The sequence below is a fragment of the Manis javanica genome, chromosome 5 (genome assembly GCF_040802235.1).
Source record: "Manis javanica isolate MJ-LG chromosome 5, MJ_LKY, whole genome shotgun sequence".
Classification (NCBI taxonomy): domain Eukaryota; kingdom Metazoa; phylum Chordata; class Mammalia; order Pholidota; family Manidae; genus Manis; species Manis javanica.
In genome coordinates this window covers 167,346,117-167,365,923 of record NC_133160.1, presented here as the reverse complement: position 1 = coordinate 167,365,923, position 19,807 = coordinate 167,346,117, and the positions used below count along the sequence as shown (strand labels likewise).

The following is a 19,807-nucleotide window of genomic DNA, read 5'->3' as shown; positions in this document are numbered from 1 at the left end:
ACTGTTAGGACAGGAGGGCTGGACGGTGAAGCGCAAGGAGGAGCCGAGGGAGAGGCAGTCGGACTTGACCACGGGGAAATCTGTGTTGGTGCTGTCTCTGCGCTGGGGCCACCTGGGTGGGGGCAGTGGAGAGACACTGCACAGAGGGCAGGGGACACTGGTCTCATCTGGCTTTTCCAAGCCCCCTGTGTGATCTGTGTCCTTTCCCTGCACCACCCACAGCAGGCTGTTGGGAAGAGGGAGCCTCATAGGGTGTTCTAGGGCACCTGCCAAGAGGGACAGGCCCCGGGCCCAGCACAGGGCTGAGCCCAGGGGACAGGGTGCAGCTGCCTGGGAGAGACGAGGGCCCCTACCTTTCTCCGCTCCTGCCTGGTCGTGCCTCTCAAAGAGCAGGTAGCGTGGGCTCTCAGGGAGGAAGGGCAGGCTCACCAGCTGGACCACGGCAGGGACAGCGATCACTCCAAACAGGTACGGCCAGTTGCTCTCCTGCAGGGAGATGGGCCGTGAGTGGGCGTGGCTTCAGTCATCATCCTGGGGCCTGGCTCTCTGCAAACCGGCCCTCCTTCTGCACCAGTGTGACCCCACAAACAAGGGGTGACAGGGGGAACAGACACTGGCTTGCACTGGCCCCATTTGCCACGCACAAGGTCAGTGAATCCACAGAGCCACTTGTGAGGCAGCGACCTGTGGGACTCGGGGCCAAGGCCACTTAGGGGACATGAGGGCCAGCTGACACCACGGCCCCTGGTCATGATGGTGAGCCGGAAGGGGCTGTGCTTTCCCAGCCCTGTGGCCTTGGAAGCCATTCTCATGGCCGCTCAGAATCCCTTTCTCTCCACATGGAATGCGGCCAGCCACAGCCACCATGCAGGCTGCCGAGGAGGTGGGTCCAGACAGCTCTCTGACTGCGGGCCTGGCACCTGGTGGGCACGCAGAGGGAACAACTGCTTATGCAGGTGCCACCACCCAGATGCCCCCTAGGCCTACGATACCCGACGCACGTGCGAGATGTTTGAGAAGGGCAGTGGGAGAGCTTTCCCCATTCTCACAGACGGGAGCGTGGGGCCCGGGCAGCCTGCCCCTTAGGCGGGGATGAAGGGGTGGCGGGAGGCAAGCTGGCCTACGACACTCACTGTTCAGGAGGCACTTTGAGTCATTCAGGCAGCACCCTTCACCTCTAATTCAGCTTAAACGTGGCCTAGAGCCTGTGTTGCTAGGCCCAGTAAGGCCGCCTCCGTCCTGACCGGCTTTTTTCTCACCCAGGTTTCCAAATGACTCTCTCCTGTGCCTCTGAAAGATGAGAATGTTAACACCGTGGCTGCGAGGGGGGGAGAGGCGAAAAGAAAAATGCCCAGTGCCGGACTCCTGACATGTTTTATTTCCTAAGAAAGTAAGAGGAGGCAGCCGAGGAGAAGAGCAGACACACGCAGGCCCGAAAAGACTTCGTGCACTGGGCGAAGGTGCAGCCGGCCGCAGGGTCCGACGGGAATGTGTCCCTGGCCTCTGGCCACACACTCTGGCAGTGCCCCTAGGCTCAGGCCCTGTGCCTGCTCTTGACCGCTGTTCCCAGGATACAGAATGGCCCCAGAATGTTCTCCCAAGCCTCATGTGCTGCAGAAGCCCAAGTAAGTTGTCAGATCACACGAGGGACCCTGAACTCAGGGCAGGAAAGTGGCTGCCAAAGGGCAATGGTCAGGTCCTGACTCTCTGAAGCCCCCATTCTGCATGTAATAATGATTTTTATTCACAGATCTCCTCTGATTGCACCATCACCCAGCAAGAGTCGGGAGATTCCTGGAAAGGTTAGCCAGCTACAGGGAGAGGTGTTATATTTAGGAGGGATTGTTACCCATCTTCTGCCAAGAGAAGCATGACTGCGCTGTGAGCAGGTGATCGTTTTAAGCGGAATGTTTCAGCCCACATCATGGCATGTGACCGACCGAAATGACGCTGGGAATGGCCACGATGCCCTGCACGCAGGGAAGGCCGCACAAAGTTCTTCACATAGGCACATCTAATAATGAACATACACGTCCCCTCTGCCCAGGACAGAGCAGGTGACACTCATGAGTGCTGGCTTGAGGCCCGGGCCAGGCCTCGAGTGGGGGGTTGTGGGCACAGGCATGCATGTGGGCAGGCGATCTGGATTTGAATTCTGTCTCTACCCCCCACTCTCTGTGACCTGAGGGAAAGGGTCATACTGCCTATGCCTCAGTTTCCTCATCTGTAAAATGGGGGTAACACGAGTGCCTATTCGTAGGTCGGGAGGGTTAAATGAGTGAGGTGTATACGTGCTCGGCATAGGACTTCACACACAGGGAGCACTCAACAGGGAGGCGCGGCTTTTATGATTAAGCGCTGTGAGAATCACGTAACATAGACGATCTCCTCGAATATCCACACCAGCCCCCATTTTACAGAAACATCTCCGGCAGCACAGAGAGATCAAAGGGCTCCTCGGGGCCACAGTCCAGTCACACAGCATGACTGAACCCCCAGAACTGAGTTCTTATCCACACAGCCTGACCCCGGGTGCCTCAGTGGCTGAGGGGCCATGAGGCCACCAGACCCAGGGAATCAGATCTCTTTCCATCTACCTCGGGCCCGGACATGCTCCCAGGCTCTTGGTCCCAGGATGGTGCCGAGGACCCAGCACATAGTAGCTATTCAGTAGCTCTCTGCTGGAGAAATGAAGGAGCTTTCTGACACCTGAACACTGTCACAGAGACCCCTTGACATTTGCAGAGATAACCTTTTTCTTTGTCAGGAGATATTCTAAAAAGAAAGCATGTTTTAAAGCATGCCTATCACTCGCCTAGCACAGGACCACGAGCTCCTGTGGGAAGTCAATCCTGTTGAGTCTTTGATGCCACTCAGTGCCCGGGGTGTGTGGTGAGGCACGGAGGCAGAGCTCCTACACCTGCTGATTTCACTGGGGAGGAAAGAAAACTGCAGATCCTGTTGGCTTCGATGACTGTCAGCCCCCCTCAGGTACAGTGAGTGGGTTTTGCACTAACTTGATTATCTTGCTCTTTAATCTGCAAGGTTTCCTTTTTCAAAACAGACTTCAAGGTTCTATTTTCCCCAAGCTACAGACAACCTTGGGCCTTTCCATAAACAATATCCGCCTGGCCCGTGACGAGACAGCTAGAGATCTGGAGCAGAGTTAGAACCATCCATCTTACCCCAAGTCTGGTTCTTACTAAGGACAGCATGGCATGTCCTTGACCCACCCAGGCAAGTGGAGCAGGCACAGTGAAGGGGGCTGGTGCCCACGCCGCCAGGAGCAGGCTCCCGGGCAGCCCATGCCCGCTGCTGCTGGAGGCAGTGCCCCCTCACAAGGCAGCTGTGGGCATGAAGTGCGAGGCTCCACCTCCCAGCCAACCCAGGGGCTCAATCTTAGGGGCCAGATAGTCCTAGGGGCACAGTTTCAAAATGATTATCAAAATGAACCTGACTGAATTTCGAACCTGATTTTCGATTCCTCAGCCCAAGCCTGCTTCAGGCTGCAGCCTGCGGGGGAAAGCAGCCATGTGTTGGGGGATGTAGATGGTTGCTTCTCGTGTCTTTTCCTCTCCTTCCTCCCCGCTGCCCTCCCCACCCCACTGCTAGCCAGCGTCTGACCCTCCAGGTCCAGAGCGGGGATCAGAGTGGGGAGGAGCTGGGTCGGGGCTCTGGGGCTGGCAGATAGCTGGGGTTCCTTCTCTCAAGCGAGTTGTGGAGGGTCCCCTCTCTGGGGCCACCCTTCCCCCTGAAGTCTCCCTGACCAGGAGCTTGCATCTTCTTCTCTCTTGCAGGGAGTCCCCTCCTCCGCAGCCCTGAGGAATCCAGGGCCGAGGTTGCATGTCCTGCTGTGAATGCCATGCCCAGCACCGGTGATGAAACCCGGGTCAGCCTACTGACCTCCAGGCCCAGAGCCCACAGGGCAGGGGCATAAATATGCTTCTCATTTTCCATGTTTTATGATGTTTTGGCATCTGGATCCTCATTGATCCCCAAGAGAGATTGCCCCTCCAGGGCTGGCTAATCCCTAGGCAGTAGGTAACCAACCTGCCTGGGAGCAAGCCTGTCAGACGCAAACCAAACAGTGTGTGGGGGGCCACTTTTATGTGACTCTCACCCACCAAGCCAGGTCTCCCACACTGAGTGGCCCTCCAGTCAGGCACCAGCTAGAGCAGCCCCTGCGGCTCAGAGCCCGCCCGGCGTTACAGACCGTGTGGTCCCAAACTAGCTCAAGCTTGCCCACCCTGCACCCACTCTATCCTGGAGAAACTACGCCACGCTCTCGCCTCACTCTTTCTGCCTCATGACTGACCCTGTGCTTCCTCCTGTGGCCCTGAATGGGTGGCACGAGCCCTCCCTTTGGGAACTATGAGTAATAAACTTCTTTGAAAGACTGTCTCATGCGTTTCCTTCCCATACCTGATAAAAACCAACTCCAGGAACATTTGAGAAGGCGCTGAGTCACGCCTCTCCCCCAGGCTTGGTACCCCTTAGGCTCTTGATGAAGGCGACTGCTTGCTTCAGCCACTGCTTGCTTCATTCTGAAATCCCCTGGCCCTTGCCTCTGGGGACACCTCTCCTGCTGCTGTGAACAGCCAAGGGATTTGGGCCCAGCCCTCTTGCTGTTTGTCTCCAATGCTTCCCCCGACACAGAGGTCCTTACACGTATCTGCACGTTTGAAAACTGCTGAGGCTCATTGCCTCCCACTCTTAGAGATTTTGGTTCATTGGTCTGGGGGCGTGGCCCTGGAGTGTTCAAGCTTTGCAGGTGGCTCCAGTGACAGCCAACTGAGAGCCACTGTCCCGAGCCTTCCCCTCTACCTGCAGTGGGCAGTGGGGATGGCCCAGGACTGAGGGTCATCCTCCCACTTCTGAGACTGCTATTGACTGTGGGGCCACAGCTGAGTCTGCCCAAATGTGCCCTTGAAAAATGCTTTCTTCACCAAGGCTATCCACCCTCCCGCAGAGCAATGGCTGATGTCCCGTCTAAAAATGGGACCCAGAGGTCCCGTGGGTCGGCCGAGATCTCTGTTGCCACCTCCCCCTGCTGAGTCCTGCTTCCTTTACTCCTCAGCAGGCACCGATCAGCGCACACCCCCCAATCAACCTCCTGCCCTCAAATCACCATCTCAGGGTCTCACCTGGGGAACCTAACCTCTGTGGGCCCGTGGCTGCGAATCTCCATGTCCCGCCCTTACCTGTTCCTGGGGCTTCTAACCCTCATTTCCAGCTTCCTATCGGCCCCGCTGGTAATTCCTGGGGCCCCTACCTCAACACAGCGCCTCCACCTCCCAGCCCATCTATGCCTACCCCTTGATCACAGCTGGGCCATCTCTACCTGGTCTGCAATCTGATTCAGAAACCTACAGAAACCTACCGGTCACCTCCATTCCCACCTGTACCTCACGGCCTCCCACCTCCAGCTGCTGCCTCCCCCCATCTGGTCCTGTCCGCTGTTTCCTGCATCTTTCTCATGCGCATCTCCTCTCCTTTCTTGCTAAGCCGTTCGACTTAGGGGAGGTTCTTACCATGTTTTGCCTGGATTCTTGCAATAGCATCTTAACTGTCCCCAAATGCTCCTGCACTTCTTTCCATTCCCTCATAGGCTCAGATCCTTCCAGAATATGAATCGGATGTTCTACATCACTCCTATAAAACCTTTCAGCAGTTCCCCGTTGCTCTCAGGATCAAGGCCGAATCTCTCAGCCAGGAATACAAAGCTCTGTCTTGCTAGAACCCTGCGGCGATTCTGGCTTTGCTGCTGGCTAGACACTAGCCCTGCGCTCCTTCACTTTGGTCCTACTGATCCGGGAACCTCCGTTGAGTCTAACACCCTGATTTCATGATGCTGTGCCTTTGCACATGCTGTTCCCTCTCCCAGGAATTCCTGCTGCTTATCTACAGAATGTCTCCTTGTCCTTCCAATCCAGTATTCCCTCCTGCAGATGCCATCTACACCTGGTACAGATTTCCATGAAAGCACCTGTTATCTTGGATAGCTACGTATTTCTTTACAGGTGTGTCTCTCCCACTGACTGAGCTCCTCAGGGCCACCCCGGCCGTGGGCATCATGTTTCTGCCCAGTGCCTGGCACATGGCAGGTGCAGAGTAAATGCTTGTTGGCTGAATGCATGCTGGGTAAGATGAATGGCACGGGTAAGCAATGCTGCATCTAGAGATAGACACCCCCTGCAAGAACTCACACCCTGCTTTTAAAGTTCTTCATTTCTTAATGCTAAAATTCCCTACATGGTATCCTATTAAAAGGCTAAAAGACCACAAATATTCCCCTCTGAGGTATTATTATAATTTCCATTCTGTAGAAGAGGAAACTGAGACCCAGAAAGGTCATGTGAGAAACTAGGGGTAGAGCTGGACCAGAACCTGGCCCTCCTGATGCCTGCACAGGGCTCCTCCCGAGGCTGTTCCCGATCTCACATGGTCCCCGGAACAGAGCAATCCCCCATCTCCTCCCCTCATGGCAGGGGCAGGCTGAGTAGAGAATGCACATGCAGAATACAGCAGGCTGACCCAGGCCTGCTGGCCTACAGAAGTTCTATACAGAACTCATCAGAGATCACCGAGCTCAGCTCCAATGGCTCCTGAGGACTCCGGCAGGGCCAGGTGCCAGTGCAGGTGTCAGCCATTCCCTAAGGGAGAGACGGTGAGGAAACTGTGCTCACCTTCTGAAAGGGCTCTTCGTGAAACGTTTGAATGTTCTTTATTGGTCTGTGAGCTGGGTCTCACCAGGGAAATGGCAGCAGCCCTCAAATGTTCATGGAACCCCTTGACCTCGCCATCCCCAGAAGCCACCTTCCAGACAGGGTCCCTGCTGGCCTTAGCTTCACAGAGCCCCAGGGGGGGACCGTGGGCTCACTGTGTCTGCACCACCACCTTGCAGATGGGCTGGTCGGCCTCCATCTCTTCTCGAGATGCAGAAATCAATGCCACCCGACCCTACAGGGTACAATCCAGCTGCCAAGGCAGTTCAGGTCCTTGCAGCAAATGTGGTATGCGTTCAAGGTCTGATTCTATTCAACAACAGTAACAGAGATGTCAAGAACACAGGCTTTATGATTATCCTTTCATTTTCCTGTGTTAGAAATTATACTGAAATTACCTTCCAAGGGCTTAACATTCAGCAATCAGAACACTGTTGTGAGCTCTAGATGTGCATGAAGCCCCTGCATACAACCCACTGCTTTCTGTAAGAAATGCTAGGTCCATCTCCCTTTCCTACAACATTTTTCTGCTTTTCACAGGGTTTTGTTGTCCTCTGCCTTGCCTGGTTCTCAAGCACCATTCTTTTCTAAATTAAGCTTCCTGAACTTGTCACCCATTATTAATCCCTTTGTGAGCCTTCTGTGTCCTAGAGGACTCATCCTGGGTGTCATTGTTCAGACCCATTCACGCCGTGGATCTGTCTGCCACCTCCTCCCACATCCCTCATTGTGGCTCATCTGCCATCAGATCAGTGTCCTCCAAATGGAACTCAAGAGAGGAAGACAAAGAAATGTGGTTTGTTCTAAGGCTCATGAAAGTACGAGGACACCTGTGTGAACTGGGTTTCCCATTGGGGACCTTGCTTCTGGGGATGTGTAAGGTGTGAGGCTTGCTTGTCTTGTTGGTGGCCAGGGACCAGCCCTGATTACCAGTGACCTTGGATCTCTGTCTCTGCCCTTCACAGCCTCACTAGCTTTGGGGTCAAACCCAAGTTCAAATTCCGTTTCTTCTACTTGGAGCTATGGGGCCTTGAGCAAATTATTTATTCTCTCTCTAATCACAGTCGTCTCAGCTAGAAAATGAGGACAGTAATTAACACGGAGGTTACTTCAGGGCTGCTATGAGGTTGATGGAGGTGCTGTTCTAAGCAAGGGCCTGGCTTTTGGTTGGGAGCCAATAGATATTGGTTCTTTTTCCCCTTTGCTGAGGTCCTGAGCCAACGTAAGTGGCCACTCCAGTCAAGAGTGGGTCTGAGGTTGGATGGCTGCCCCTGGGCCTGGGGCTTGCTCTCTGGGTGGAGCACACAAAGTCTAGGAGTTGGAGAGGAGCGTTCCCACTCTCAGGGGGCCCATTGAATTTCATGAGCCACTGCCCCCCCTGGTGTGCTCTCTCCTGCTCAGGGTCCCTGTCCAGCTATTTGGGGCTCAGATACCAGAACACAGGTACCCTTCATGGCCCTTTGCTAGGCACCCCCCAGCCTCTGAGAAAGAGGATGACACCCTGCCCTCTTGGGGCGCTGTCTCGCCACCCTTCCCCTCTGCCTCTGAGCACCCTTGATTCTTTACTTGTATATGTTGTGAGGCTGGATTTTCAGAGTGAGGCTAATATCTCGTTCCCTTAACTCATTCACCTTGTCATTCATGCCCAGGACACTTCCTGATGGGCAGGCCAGGCGTGCGACAATAACAGCAGGAGCAGGACACAGTGGGGGCCTGGCACAGCGCCCCCTGCCCTGTTTTCCCTTTTCCCAGTGGGTGTCTGCATCGGCTGTCTTGCTTCTGGCGCACTCCCTTTAGATAAGGCTGTGGGTCAGCACGGCTGCCCTGGGGGGTGGGGGGAGGCCTGCTGTGCTCAGTGAGTAGAGGAGCCGCGTGGCACTGTCATTTTCCTCAGAGAAGGGCCTTTGGCAGAACCTCCCCTTTCCTCTTCGTTTTTAAATACCTTACATGTCAGGAGGAGCCTGAAGCCAGGAGAGTGCAGAGATCTCCAACTGAGGATGGTTTTCTGGCCCTGCTTCCATCACCAGCTATGGGTACATGAGCTACCCCCCTCCGAGCTGCCGATTCCAGTGCGTGGATGCGGGAGTGTGCACAGGGTGGAGGCCTGAGACAAGCCTGGTTGGGTGGTGAAGACTCCCAGCCAGCAGTGCGCAGGCTGGGTCTGGGAGGCTGAGAAGGGGAGGCCACACCTTGTGGTGGAAAGAAACTACAAGAACGAAGCTCAAACTCTTCAGCTTGGCATTTGAGAGGCTCTGTGTGGCCGCCACAGCCTCAGCTCCCTCCCTGGGCTCCTCCCTGTCCCCCGTGGTTCCCGGGCCTCTCAAAGCACTCCCGTTGACACCTCTGAGCCTTCGCACATGCTGTTCCCTCTGCCAAGGAGACCTTTGACTTCCTCTGGCCTGCCTGGCAAACTGGAAATTCTTCCTTTCAAACCAGCTCAGATGTCACCTCCTGGGGGCGTGTCTGGACTCCTGCAGGCAGAGTTACAGGACAGGACACCCTCACCCATCTGCAGAGGCACATGCCTCTGTGACAGCCCTTTTCACAAGGCTCTGGGTAAATGTCTTCTTGGTGCCATTTGCTGGCTGGTGTGCAGCTGGATCAGTAAGCTGCTTCTATGGGAGCCACTGGCTGGCTGTTATGCAGCACTGACAGCGTGCGAGAGCAGCTGCACGGCTGGGGTCCTGGGTCCTGACGTGGGGGGTAGGGGTCCTGGGATGGCGGGTCTGCCTCCCCTGAGCCAGAGGCCCAGGGTCCCCTGGGAAGGTGGTGGGTATAATGATGGAGGACACGACCTCAGCAGCCAGGACACCTGCGTTCCCATCCCAGCTCCACCGCTCACTGGCAGAGTAACCTTGCATAAGTCACTTAAGTTCCCTGTGCCTCAGTTTCCTCATGCAAAATGAGTATGACACTGAGTGGTGGAACTTAGCCAGTAGGGTTGTTGTGACAGATTGGTTAATATGTGTAAAGCACTTGGACTGTCACAGAGTTGGTGCCATGCGAGCACCTATCAGCACTGCTACCAATATCATTACCACTACTCATCAGTGGTGTGTCTTTGAGCAGGTCACTACCCTCCGGCCTCGGTTTTCCCATCAGTCCAATGAGGAGACTGGATGAGGCCAGCTCTGTTCCTTCTAGACAGACCAGATTCTAAATAAATATTTGTGCGACACCGTGGCATGGTATCTGAAGCCCTAGAGTCCCTGCTGCTTAAGGAGTGAGCCTGGGATCTGGAGTTTGGGCAACGGGCCATTTATTAGGAGACATTTCCAAAAACCGAGCTCTTTGAGTTGAAAACATAATATTTACTTGAAACAGAGTGTAGTTTAAAAGCATGCATTTCCTAGAACACGAAAAGGTTGAAGATTATGCACATTCCCAGAGAAACATGGCCATGCGGCCCTGTTCATCTAGCCGATCCTCTCTCAGAGAGAGGAGCAGAGAACCAGGGAGCCCAGACCACCTGCCACCTCCTGCCACTGCTAAACAGGCTCAGCGCCCATCTCCTCTGGGCACTGTTTCCCATACGCAATTCCAATTGCTCCAGCACCATTTATTGAAAAGGTTATTCTGTCCACTTTGAATTACCTTGACAGCTGTAGGAAATCCATTGGCCAAATATGTTTAGATCTATTTCTAACCTCCCTCCCTGTTCCAGTGATCTATTTTCTATCATTCTGCCCTACTCCACTGTACTTATTACTGTAAGTCTTAAAATCAGATGGTATAAAACCTCCAAGTTTGTTCTTCCTTTTGAAGATGCTTTGGCTATTCTAGGACCTTTAATCTTCATATAAATTTTAGAATCAGCTCATCTGTTTTCTACCCCTCCCCCCAAAAAAATCTGAAAGGATTTTGATTGGGACTGCATTGGGTTCACTGATGACTTTGAGGTGAGTTGACTTTTTAACATTAATTCTTCTAGCTGTGAGTATGATATATCTATTTCATTAGATATATCATATTTGTTAACTTTTAATTTGTTAACTGTTTTTAGTTTTCGCTGTACAGTTTTATACATATCTTGATAAATTTACCCCTAAGTATTTCATATTTTAACAATATAGCCAATCATAGTTCTTTTTGATTTCTGATTGTTCATTTCTAACACATATAAACACAATTTATCTTACCTATTGACTTTGTGTCTTGTGATCTGACTACACTTAATATCAGTTCTACTGACTTTTTCTGTTTTTCTTTGGGTTTTTCTAAATAAATGAACATGCCTTCTGCACATAAAGGCAGTTTTAAATCTTCCTTTCTAAACAGTATATCTTTTATTTCTATTTCAAGTTTTATCACACAGGATAGAAACTTTAGTTCAATGCTGAATAGTATTGATGAATATTTTGTTCTAATTTTGGTCTAGATCTTGGGGAAAAGCATTTAATCTTTCACAATTAAGTGTGATGTTAGCTATAGCTTTTTAGGTTTTCCATAGAGGTCTCTATCAGACTGAGTCTTTTTTCAATCTTTTTTCTTTGTGTTTTATTTGGAATAGTTTTTATTGCTCTATTTTCAAGTTTGCTCATCTATTCTTCCACAGTGTCTAGTTGACTGTTACCCTGTTCTGTGTGCTTTTTCATATTAGGTATTATATTTTTCATCCTTAGAAGTTTGGCTCGGGTCTTTGTTTACACCTCCATTTTCTCATGTTTGTATTTTCCTCTATCTTTTACTACATGAAATGTACTTATAATAGCTGTTTTAACATCCTAGTCTGCCATTTATATCATCTCTGGAGTTTGTAGTTTTGTTTCTATTAGTTGATTCGTCTCCTAATTATGAGTTCTATTTTCTTGCTTAGTTGTATGCCTGGTGATTTTTTATTCAAATTCAATGTGAACTTTTTATTCATTGTAAACTGCACATAATTGTGGGATTTTGTTGTATTCCTTTAAACAGTGTCAAGTGTTATTCTTGGATGCAGCTGAGGTCCTTGAGATCGATTTGTTCATTTAGAAGCTTTTCAGCCTCGCTGGGGGAATGGGTCTTGAACGCCCTTTATTCCAGGTTAACGTGGCTCCGCCACTGAGGCTGGACCCTTATAAGGACTCTACTGCACGCCTGTATATGAGGAGGTCTTCCCACTGCGGCTAGCTGGAACTGTTCCAGATGTGCGTGACCTCCTGATACTGTTCGGCTTGCGTTCTTTCTGATCTTTTTTCTCCTGTTTCAGGTCATTTCCTCTGATGCGTGTGTGGATCATAATTCAGCAAAAGAGAAGACCGCTTTGCTGATATCCAGGGTGCTCTCATTCTCTCTCCCCTCTGCCGCCTCTTACTCTGTAGTCCCCTCCTCCCCGGTAGTCTCCTGGGGCAGCTGTAGGGCCCATCTTGTTTTCCTTCCCTCAGGACCACTGTCCTGCACTGACTGTTGTCTAACATTTAAAGACTATGTTTTCATATGTTGTGTCTGGTTCTTAGTAGTTGAAGGCAGAGGATTAATCAAGGATGGAAGCAGAGGTCTCTGGGCCATTTTTCAACCAGTATCTGGCCCCCGTCTTTGACCTCTGTCTCTACCACCCTCCCCAGTTCACTTCAGAAGCCCAGCCGTGTTTTCTCGTCCTAAACCAGCCATGCTCATCTCTCCCTACGCTATCCTTCGGCCTAAAGATCTCACCCCTGTCTTTGTAAGCTTGTTCCCTCTGACTTCAGATCTCACCGTCAACGACACCTCTCAGAGAAGCCTTCCCTGACAACCCAATGCAGTTGATTTTACCTATAGGCCTTGTGTCTTGTGACCTGACTAGACTTAATTATCAGTTCTATTGACTTTTTCTGTTTAATCTTTGGATTTTTCTACAAAAATGAACATGTCTTCTGCACATAAAGGCAGTTTAAATATTCCTTTCTAAACAGTATAGCTTTTATTTTATTTCATGCTTTATTTTCAGTCTAGAATATTCCCACAGGCATTCCTTATCTTATCATCTTCCTTTCATCTCTGAGTAGGATGGGGTGGCACCTGGGGGTGCAATCAGGACACCTGAGTTGCCCTCTCAGCTCTTGCACAGAATTGCCAGGGGAATGGATGATGTCGGTGCCCATGTCCATGTAACACTGGTTCATTTTTTAATGTTTTTGAGTGGTGATGGTTGTGCCTTATTTGGTGGGGGAACAAGGCTTGGTGTGACTCTAGTTCCAGCACCTACAGCTCCTTTTTTGGTGAACTTCCCTCAGGTCACTGGGATAACTCTTAGTCAGAACGTAGTCTCCAGGGTGTGGCTCAACAGCAGCTAAACAGGAATTTCCTAGGAGTTAAACTACCAGGATAAGACAAGCACAAATAGAATATATATTTTTGCTTTGGAGAAATATGTTATTCTTAATGGAAAGATGGTTAGCATTTTCTTAACCCTCAATTTGTTCTTTCGTGATCCAGACTCTAAACCATTCAAGGCCTCCCGAGGCAGAACAAGTCGGAACCAGAAGTCCAGGTGTTGTTTGAGGGGATGGAGTAAGCGGGCGCTCAGGAGCTAGTGGGATGTTGGCAGCACGAAGGAAGACGGAGCGCAGTTTCTATGGTGGGATTAGAACCACCCTTCCCTTGTTTAAAGCTCCGCGGGAGTGGCGGGACCTCAGGGAGACAGTGGCTGCATGGGCATCTGTGGAGACTGGACCCTGCGAGCCACAGTCACAAACAACAGCCTGGCTCACTGGGCGGAGGGCAGCTGTCACCAGCAGAGCCACCTGCCACCACAGAGACATGCTGAACTGAACAGGAGGATGGGCAAGCATAATTTGCTCAACCAATTGCTGGCACTGAACCATTGTTCCCAGACAGAGGGAGCCACAGAGAGAAATGGCAGAGCACGGGTCAGCCTTGGGGCTCTTGTATGACCCTGGGCAGAAAGCGATGCTCAAGCAAGCCATTGGCAGGAGACTCTCGTTGACCCCAGTTAGTGCCAACTTCGGTTTGACTGAGTGTGGTTTGGAAAATAAAGACACATGATTTTTCTTGCACCCCATGCCAGGTACTATTCTAGGTACTAGGGACAAGTCCAGATCTTGCAGAGCTTACTGGGAGAGGTTAGCAGAAAAAGGAAACAAGCAAAGTTGGATGACTAAGTGCCCAGAACTCCTCAGTTTCTCCACCCCAGCCCTGCCCCAGTGTCCTACTCACCAACGCCTCTAATTCCACCTACTTTCCTATGCAAACTTTTGCCAGAACAGCCATCAGTTGGAACGATTTCTACCGCTTCTTGCTTCACTCTTTCCCCACCCTATTTGAAATCTTAATGAACTGTGGACAAGTCTAAAGTCAGTTTTGAAAAATTACAGCCAATCTTGTCTCTGGTGATAGTGCATCAACGTCCTCATCTCTGTTGTCATTTTCTGGAACTTTAGGGAGACATTTGTTTTACTGTTGGAATCATTTTGAGATAGAAAATTCTTTTTTTTTAAAGAAACATCTGTTATTAGTATCAAAGCACCTTATCAAGAGAAAAATACAGTTAAAGCAAAACTACATTGGTCTGATTTGTTTCTAAAGATCCAGAGACTTGTAGAGGAAATGTCAAAATGTAATTATGGGCTCAATAAAGTTTGGCTTTGTGAAAAGCAATGGCTTTTAGGTTTTTGGATTTTTGGGAACTTTTGTTCTATCTAAAAGAAATTCACTCTTTCTAGTAGAATAAGCTAACGGTGTGATACACCAAATTTTGTAAATATTTCCTAGTGTTTCCAACAAAAAGAGTAGCATTTGGAAAAAAATAACAATTGTAGTTGCATAAAAAACTAAGCAAGTGATAACAAACAACAAAGGAATTATTAACTCCAGGAAAAACAAAAAGTTGCATGAGCAGGGGAAGTAATCAGGGTACAGAGTCATTATAACATAAATATTAAGCAGGGAATTAATACAAAATTGTGCTATAACTGTATTAGTAGGAAGGAAGGGAGAAATAGGGGTATAAGGACACTTAGATCTCAACTGCTACAATAAGACATCAGTGACAATAAAACTTATAAACCTAGAAGTAGTGTTTTAACCAGATAGATACATAGTTATAGCTTCACTATAAGGAACTGGCTCAGATTATTTTAAAATATGGGGAATTATCAAATAGCTAAAAGAGCTATAAGAGGCTCGAGTGGGTAAAGCAGTGGACTTCTGTCCTTCCTATAAGACTTATTGGATGTTTTTAACCATTTGCATGTAGTGTTTTGACTAAAATCACCTAAAATTTGTTTTAAAGCAAATATGAAGTTGAGATATGAATAATTTTTAGTCAAGGCACTACTCCAGCGTTTCACACACACCCTTGAGATCCTAGGTGGCCAATTCCTGGTCTATATGCTCAGCTTTGCTTGCTGTGATTCAGCCATGCAACCTGAACTGGTCTGGACCTGAGGAAGCAGAATCCTCTGGCTCTTGAGAAGGGACTGAATAGCAGCGGGAATTTTCCTGGTGTGTGTGTGCATGTATGTATACATGTGCACAGGATGAGGGCACATGATTTATTTCAAATCACCATCATTTTTGACACTAAGTCTTCCCAGGTTAATTGGGTGATACTTTCCCTTCAGCATTCAAGGCACAGGAAGGAATTGTTATCTGGAGGTACTGTTTGGGAAGCTTGCAGGTCAAGTTAGATGTGCCAGGAGCCTTAGTGTTCCAGGTATCAGGACTTGAAATTCACCAGAAGCAACATCTGCCTCGCACAGTTGTGGAAGAACCGCATCTGGGTTTGTCTCTCCGCAGGCCCTGTGCCTGCCCATCTCTCAGGCTCCATTCAACGGCACAGATCAGGGCCAAAGAAGCAAAATAGGCCTTTCTGCCCAGAAAGCCAGCTCTGCCTCCACTAGTCCAGGAGAGCACCTCCATCCGATTAAGCTAATGAGCTCGCAGACGAAATGCTTCTCCAGGCACTGACCACACCTGGGACACCTACCCCACATCAGGCAGCACGGGCAGAGAAAGGTGAAGCCACACAAGAGGCCAGCCCCTCCCGGTGTACAGTCCAGGTGCGGTGGGTGGGGGGCAAGAAAGAAAGACAACCCTAAACCCTCCTATGCTGCTGGTGGGAATGTCAGCTAGTTTAACCATTGTGGAAAGCAATATGGAGGTTCCTCAAAAAACTAAAAATAGAAATGCCATTTGACCCAGGAATCCCACTCCTTGGAATTCACCCAAAGAATACAACTTCTCAGATTCAAAAAGATATATGCACCCCTATGTTTATTGCAGCAATATTTACAATAGCCAAGATATGGAAGCAACCTAAGTGTCCATCAGTAGATGAATGGATAAAGAAAACATTGTACATATACACAATGGAATACTATTCGGCCATTAGAAAGAAACAAATCCTACCATTTGCAACAACATGGATGGAGCTAGAGGGTATTATGCTCAGTGAAATAAGCCAGGTGGAGAAAGACAAATGCCACATTATTTCCCTCATTTGTGGAGTATAACAATGAAGCAAAACTGAAGGAACAAAATGGCTGCAGAGACTCCAAGAATGAACTAGTGGTTGCCAAAGGGGAGGGGGTGGGAGGGCGGGTGGGGAGGAAGGGAGAAGGGGACTGAGTTGTGTTACGCTTAGTACACATGGTATATGGGGGATCATGGGGAGAACAGTGTAGCACAGAGAAGGCACATAGTGGGTCTCTGGCAACTTGCTGCACTGATGGACAATGACTGCACCGGGGTGTGGGTAGGGACTTGATAATATGGGGAAATGTAGTAACCACATTGTTTTTTCATGTGAAACCTTCATAAGAGTGTATATCAATCATACCTTAATAAAAAATTAAAAAAAAAAAAAAAAGAAAGGCGACCCTAGGCCACCCTACCAGACGGCAGGCTCAGAGGCTCTGCTGTGAGATTTCAGCAGACGCTCTGTCGGGAGCATTGGGCTGAGCTCCAGGGGCTTTTCGCTTCTTTCTGTTTCCAGAAGGGCTGTTAAATTATATGCATTTCTGGAGCTCAGACTTGTTTGAGTTGGGTCTTTCTTAAAGGTTAAATGACGTGTACTGAACGAGGTAAAGAGAGAGTAAGTGACAGCAGGCCAAGAGCAGGAGGATTAGGGGCTGGTGGCAGAACAGGCAGTTTATTTAGGAAGGTGTTGTAGTTGCAACGTGCTAGAGGTCAGATGGATGAGAACTAGAGACTGGGCCCAAATTCAGGGGCCTTGAACGCCAAACTGAGGAATTTGGGCCTTATTTGGTAGAAGCAGGAGCCACTGCTTAGCCAGATGACAGCTATTTATAGAACAGAGTGCTAAGCACTTTGCATAGACTATGTCTTTTAATGATTACATTGGTCCCATGGAGTAGGCGTGATTGTGCCCATCTTACAGATACAGAGACGGAGTCTCAGAGAATTGCAGTGACCTGTCCAAGTTACACAGCTCAAAAGCAGCAGAGCTAGGAAATCCAACTCTCTGACTTCCAAGTCAGAGCCCTTCCCTCCCTGCACGTGTCCCCGCCGAGGGGCCTGCTGTGACCGGCCAAGCACTGCCTTAGGACTGGCAGGTTCACAGCACAGTGGGGCAGGCGGGAGTGCAGCCCAGCTGACCTTCTCTCCTTGGGTCTTGCCTTGCCTCCCGGGTCCTCCATTTGAGCTGTTTCAGTTTCCAAATGTGCCCAGCTCTCTCTCTATCTTCTTGTTTTTATTTTGGCTGTTCGCTTGGACTGCAAGTTTTTCCCCTCCCTCCCACCTGGCTACCTAATTGTCCCCTCAGGTGGACACTGCCTTCCCCAGAATGTCTCCCCCGGCCCTCCTGGGCTGCGCTGGGGCTGCTCGCATGGTCCTTCCACCCTTGGGGCCTGTACCCAGGCCTTCGCTGTCTGCTATCCCTTCCATCTGCTAGGTTTGAGCTTTGAGCTCCTTGCAGGTGGGGGCTTTGCCTGCCACCTCTCGGTGGGGTCTAGTGCATGTGGACACATGATAAATAGTGGTTCATTTAAGCAAACTTAGTGATTAGAATGATGGGTATAGGAGGTAGAGATTATGGAGACAAATCATCTGCAGCGGGTAGAGGAGAGGCTGGCCTGAATTTAGGGGAATCTGTGGGTAGGGAGAAAGGGGCTGCATGAAATGGACACTTGGAGGGAGCTGGGCAGGACCAGCAGGGGGAGGGAAGAAGCCAGGTGAGGTAATAGTTACGGGTGGAGGCATCTCTGGGGAAGGGCTTTCTGCCTCTGCCAGTCCTGTACTTCCTACGAGTCTCAGCCCCAGAGGCCTCCCCACCACCAGCCACACGAAGACAGTCTCCCTTGCTTGCCACCCTTCTCCTCCTGCTGTGTGCTGACATCATACCTGCATTTGTCTCTGATCACTGTCCTCCACTGAAATGCAACATTCATGAGGACGGGGATTCTTGTGTGTTCTGCTCACTGCTGTAGAGAGCCCATGAAAGTGCCGGGCATGCAGTAAGTGCTCAATAAATGTTTGTCAAATGAAGGGATACATCGTGAATGGGCAACCTGGTCAGACGGAGGTGTGGGCTCCAGCTGGCTGCAAACACTAGAGGGCGACTGATCACAGGCTGGCTCTGGATGCTGCACCCCTGAGCGCCCCAGACTTTGCACCCTGGGTGGTGGGCAGAGGCTCCCCATAAAGTGGGAGTCCTGGGCCAAACTGCTTTGGTTATAGACAGACAGGGTGATGTGAGCAAGGGTCTGGGTCAGACTCTTAGCCAGAACCCCTACTGGTGTGTGTCCTCAAGCAAGTTCTCCAACCTCCTATGGGACATGTTTTGGTCATCTGCAAAATGGGTGTAATCATAGCCCTCGCTCCTGTAGGGTTGCTGTGTGTTGTAGAGATGACATTAGAAAACATGGGTGAAGGGCTCTGCACACAGGCAACCCTTCTGGGAAATAGTGGGGAGGGTGGCTTTTACCCACTTACTCAATAGCATCTGCTGTGACACTGCATGGTGGGCACAGGCCACACTCAGAGGAGAAGTGAATTGGATATGCCTGTCTTCACAGAGAGGGAAGGAAGGATGGAGGGAATACACGTGTGGACTGTCACCTACGAGGCACTGTGCCAGGGGGTCCCACGCACTGCAACACCCTAGTCATGCCTGCCCCCACCCATCCAAACTGTGTCCCGGTCACTAGCCAGATCACTCTGGGCAAGTTTCCCCTCTGAGCCTCCACCTTCCAACCTGCCGGATGGAGGTGACAGCAGAACCTAACTCCTGGGGCTGGGATACGGGGGAAGTGAGATGACATGGGTACAGCCACGGCCTGGCACAAGGTGAGCACTTTGCCCATTCGAGTCTCCCTCGCCCGCCCTCTCATCCTGCCCTCAGCTGTGCAAATGGAGGGCCATTCTCCAGGCCTCTCGGCCTCCCCGGCTTCTCAGCCTGCTCACTGTAATGTGCCCCTCTGGGTGGAGGTGGGAGGGCATGAGCTAGCGCATCATGGTGCCGTGCTCAGCAGCCAGGAAATGGCAGGGCTCAGGGCCTTTTCCAAGAGACAGTGGCCACCACATGTGCCGGGGGCAGTGCTGGGCCTGGTGGCCAGGGGCCAAGGGTACAGGTCCCCTCAGCAGCCATGTGGCCCAGAGTCAGGCACTGTGTGTCTCTGAGACTTGCCCCGTCATCTCAGAATGGGTGTAATGATGTCACTGCCCCCAGTGAGGGTCAGCTGCTGCACGAAGAGCCCTGGAGGCCACACAGGATGGGAGCCCTTCACACCTCGGTGCAGGAATGAACAGACGCAACGGCCCCACGGGTGGGGATGGTGATAAAGTGGCCAAACACCTAGAGGTGGACAGGAGGTGCCTTTGCTGTCCAGAACTGTTGTTGACGGGGACATCTCATAACCAGACCAACCATGTGGGAAGAGCTGGCTGTGGGCAGGGAGCATTTTTTTTGTTATAAATGCTTCTATTGAGCTGGGATCTGCCCAGGGGAAGCCAAGGCTGAAGTGGCATCAACAGAGAGTCTAGCAGCCTGTGTTCACACCCCAGCTCTGCTGACCGCTCCCTGTGTGACCTGGACACGTATGCTAATCTCTCTGTGCCTCAGTGTTCTCATCTGTGAGGAAACAGAGAATGGAGGGGCCCACAGAGAACATGAACTGCTGCTGCTTGGGGCCCCGGTCTGACGA

General features: G+C 50.7%; 1 protein-coding gene across 17 annotated transcripts in view; it reads right to left on the bottom strand.

The window, feature by feature from the left end:
* The window catches only part of SLC2A9 (solute carrier family 2 member 9), a 208,216-nt gene that overhangs the window by 123,541 nt on the left and 64,868 nt on the right, over positions 1 to 19,807 (bottom strand). For 16 of the 17 annotated variants that reach the window (XR_012131823.1, XR_012131822.1, XM_073237848.1 and 13 more), the window contains exon 6: positions 354 to 486. The exons of the other annotated variant lie outside the window; for it this stretch is intronic. Coding sequence is in view for 14 of the 16 variants with exons in the window: in XM_073237848.1 (XP_073093949.1) it covers positions 354 to 486 (133 nt within the window). In the remaining 2 variants the exon portion in view is untranslated. The remainder of the gene's footprint in view (positions 1 to 353; positions 487 to 19,807) is intronic. 17 annotated transcript variants of the gene reach the window in all.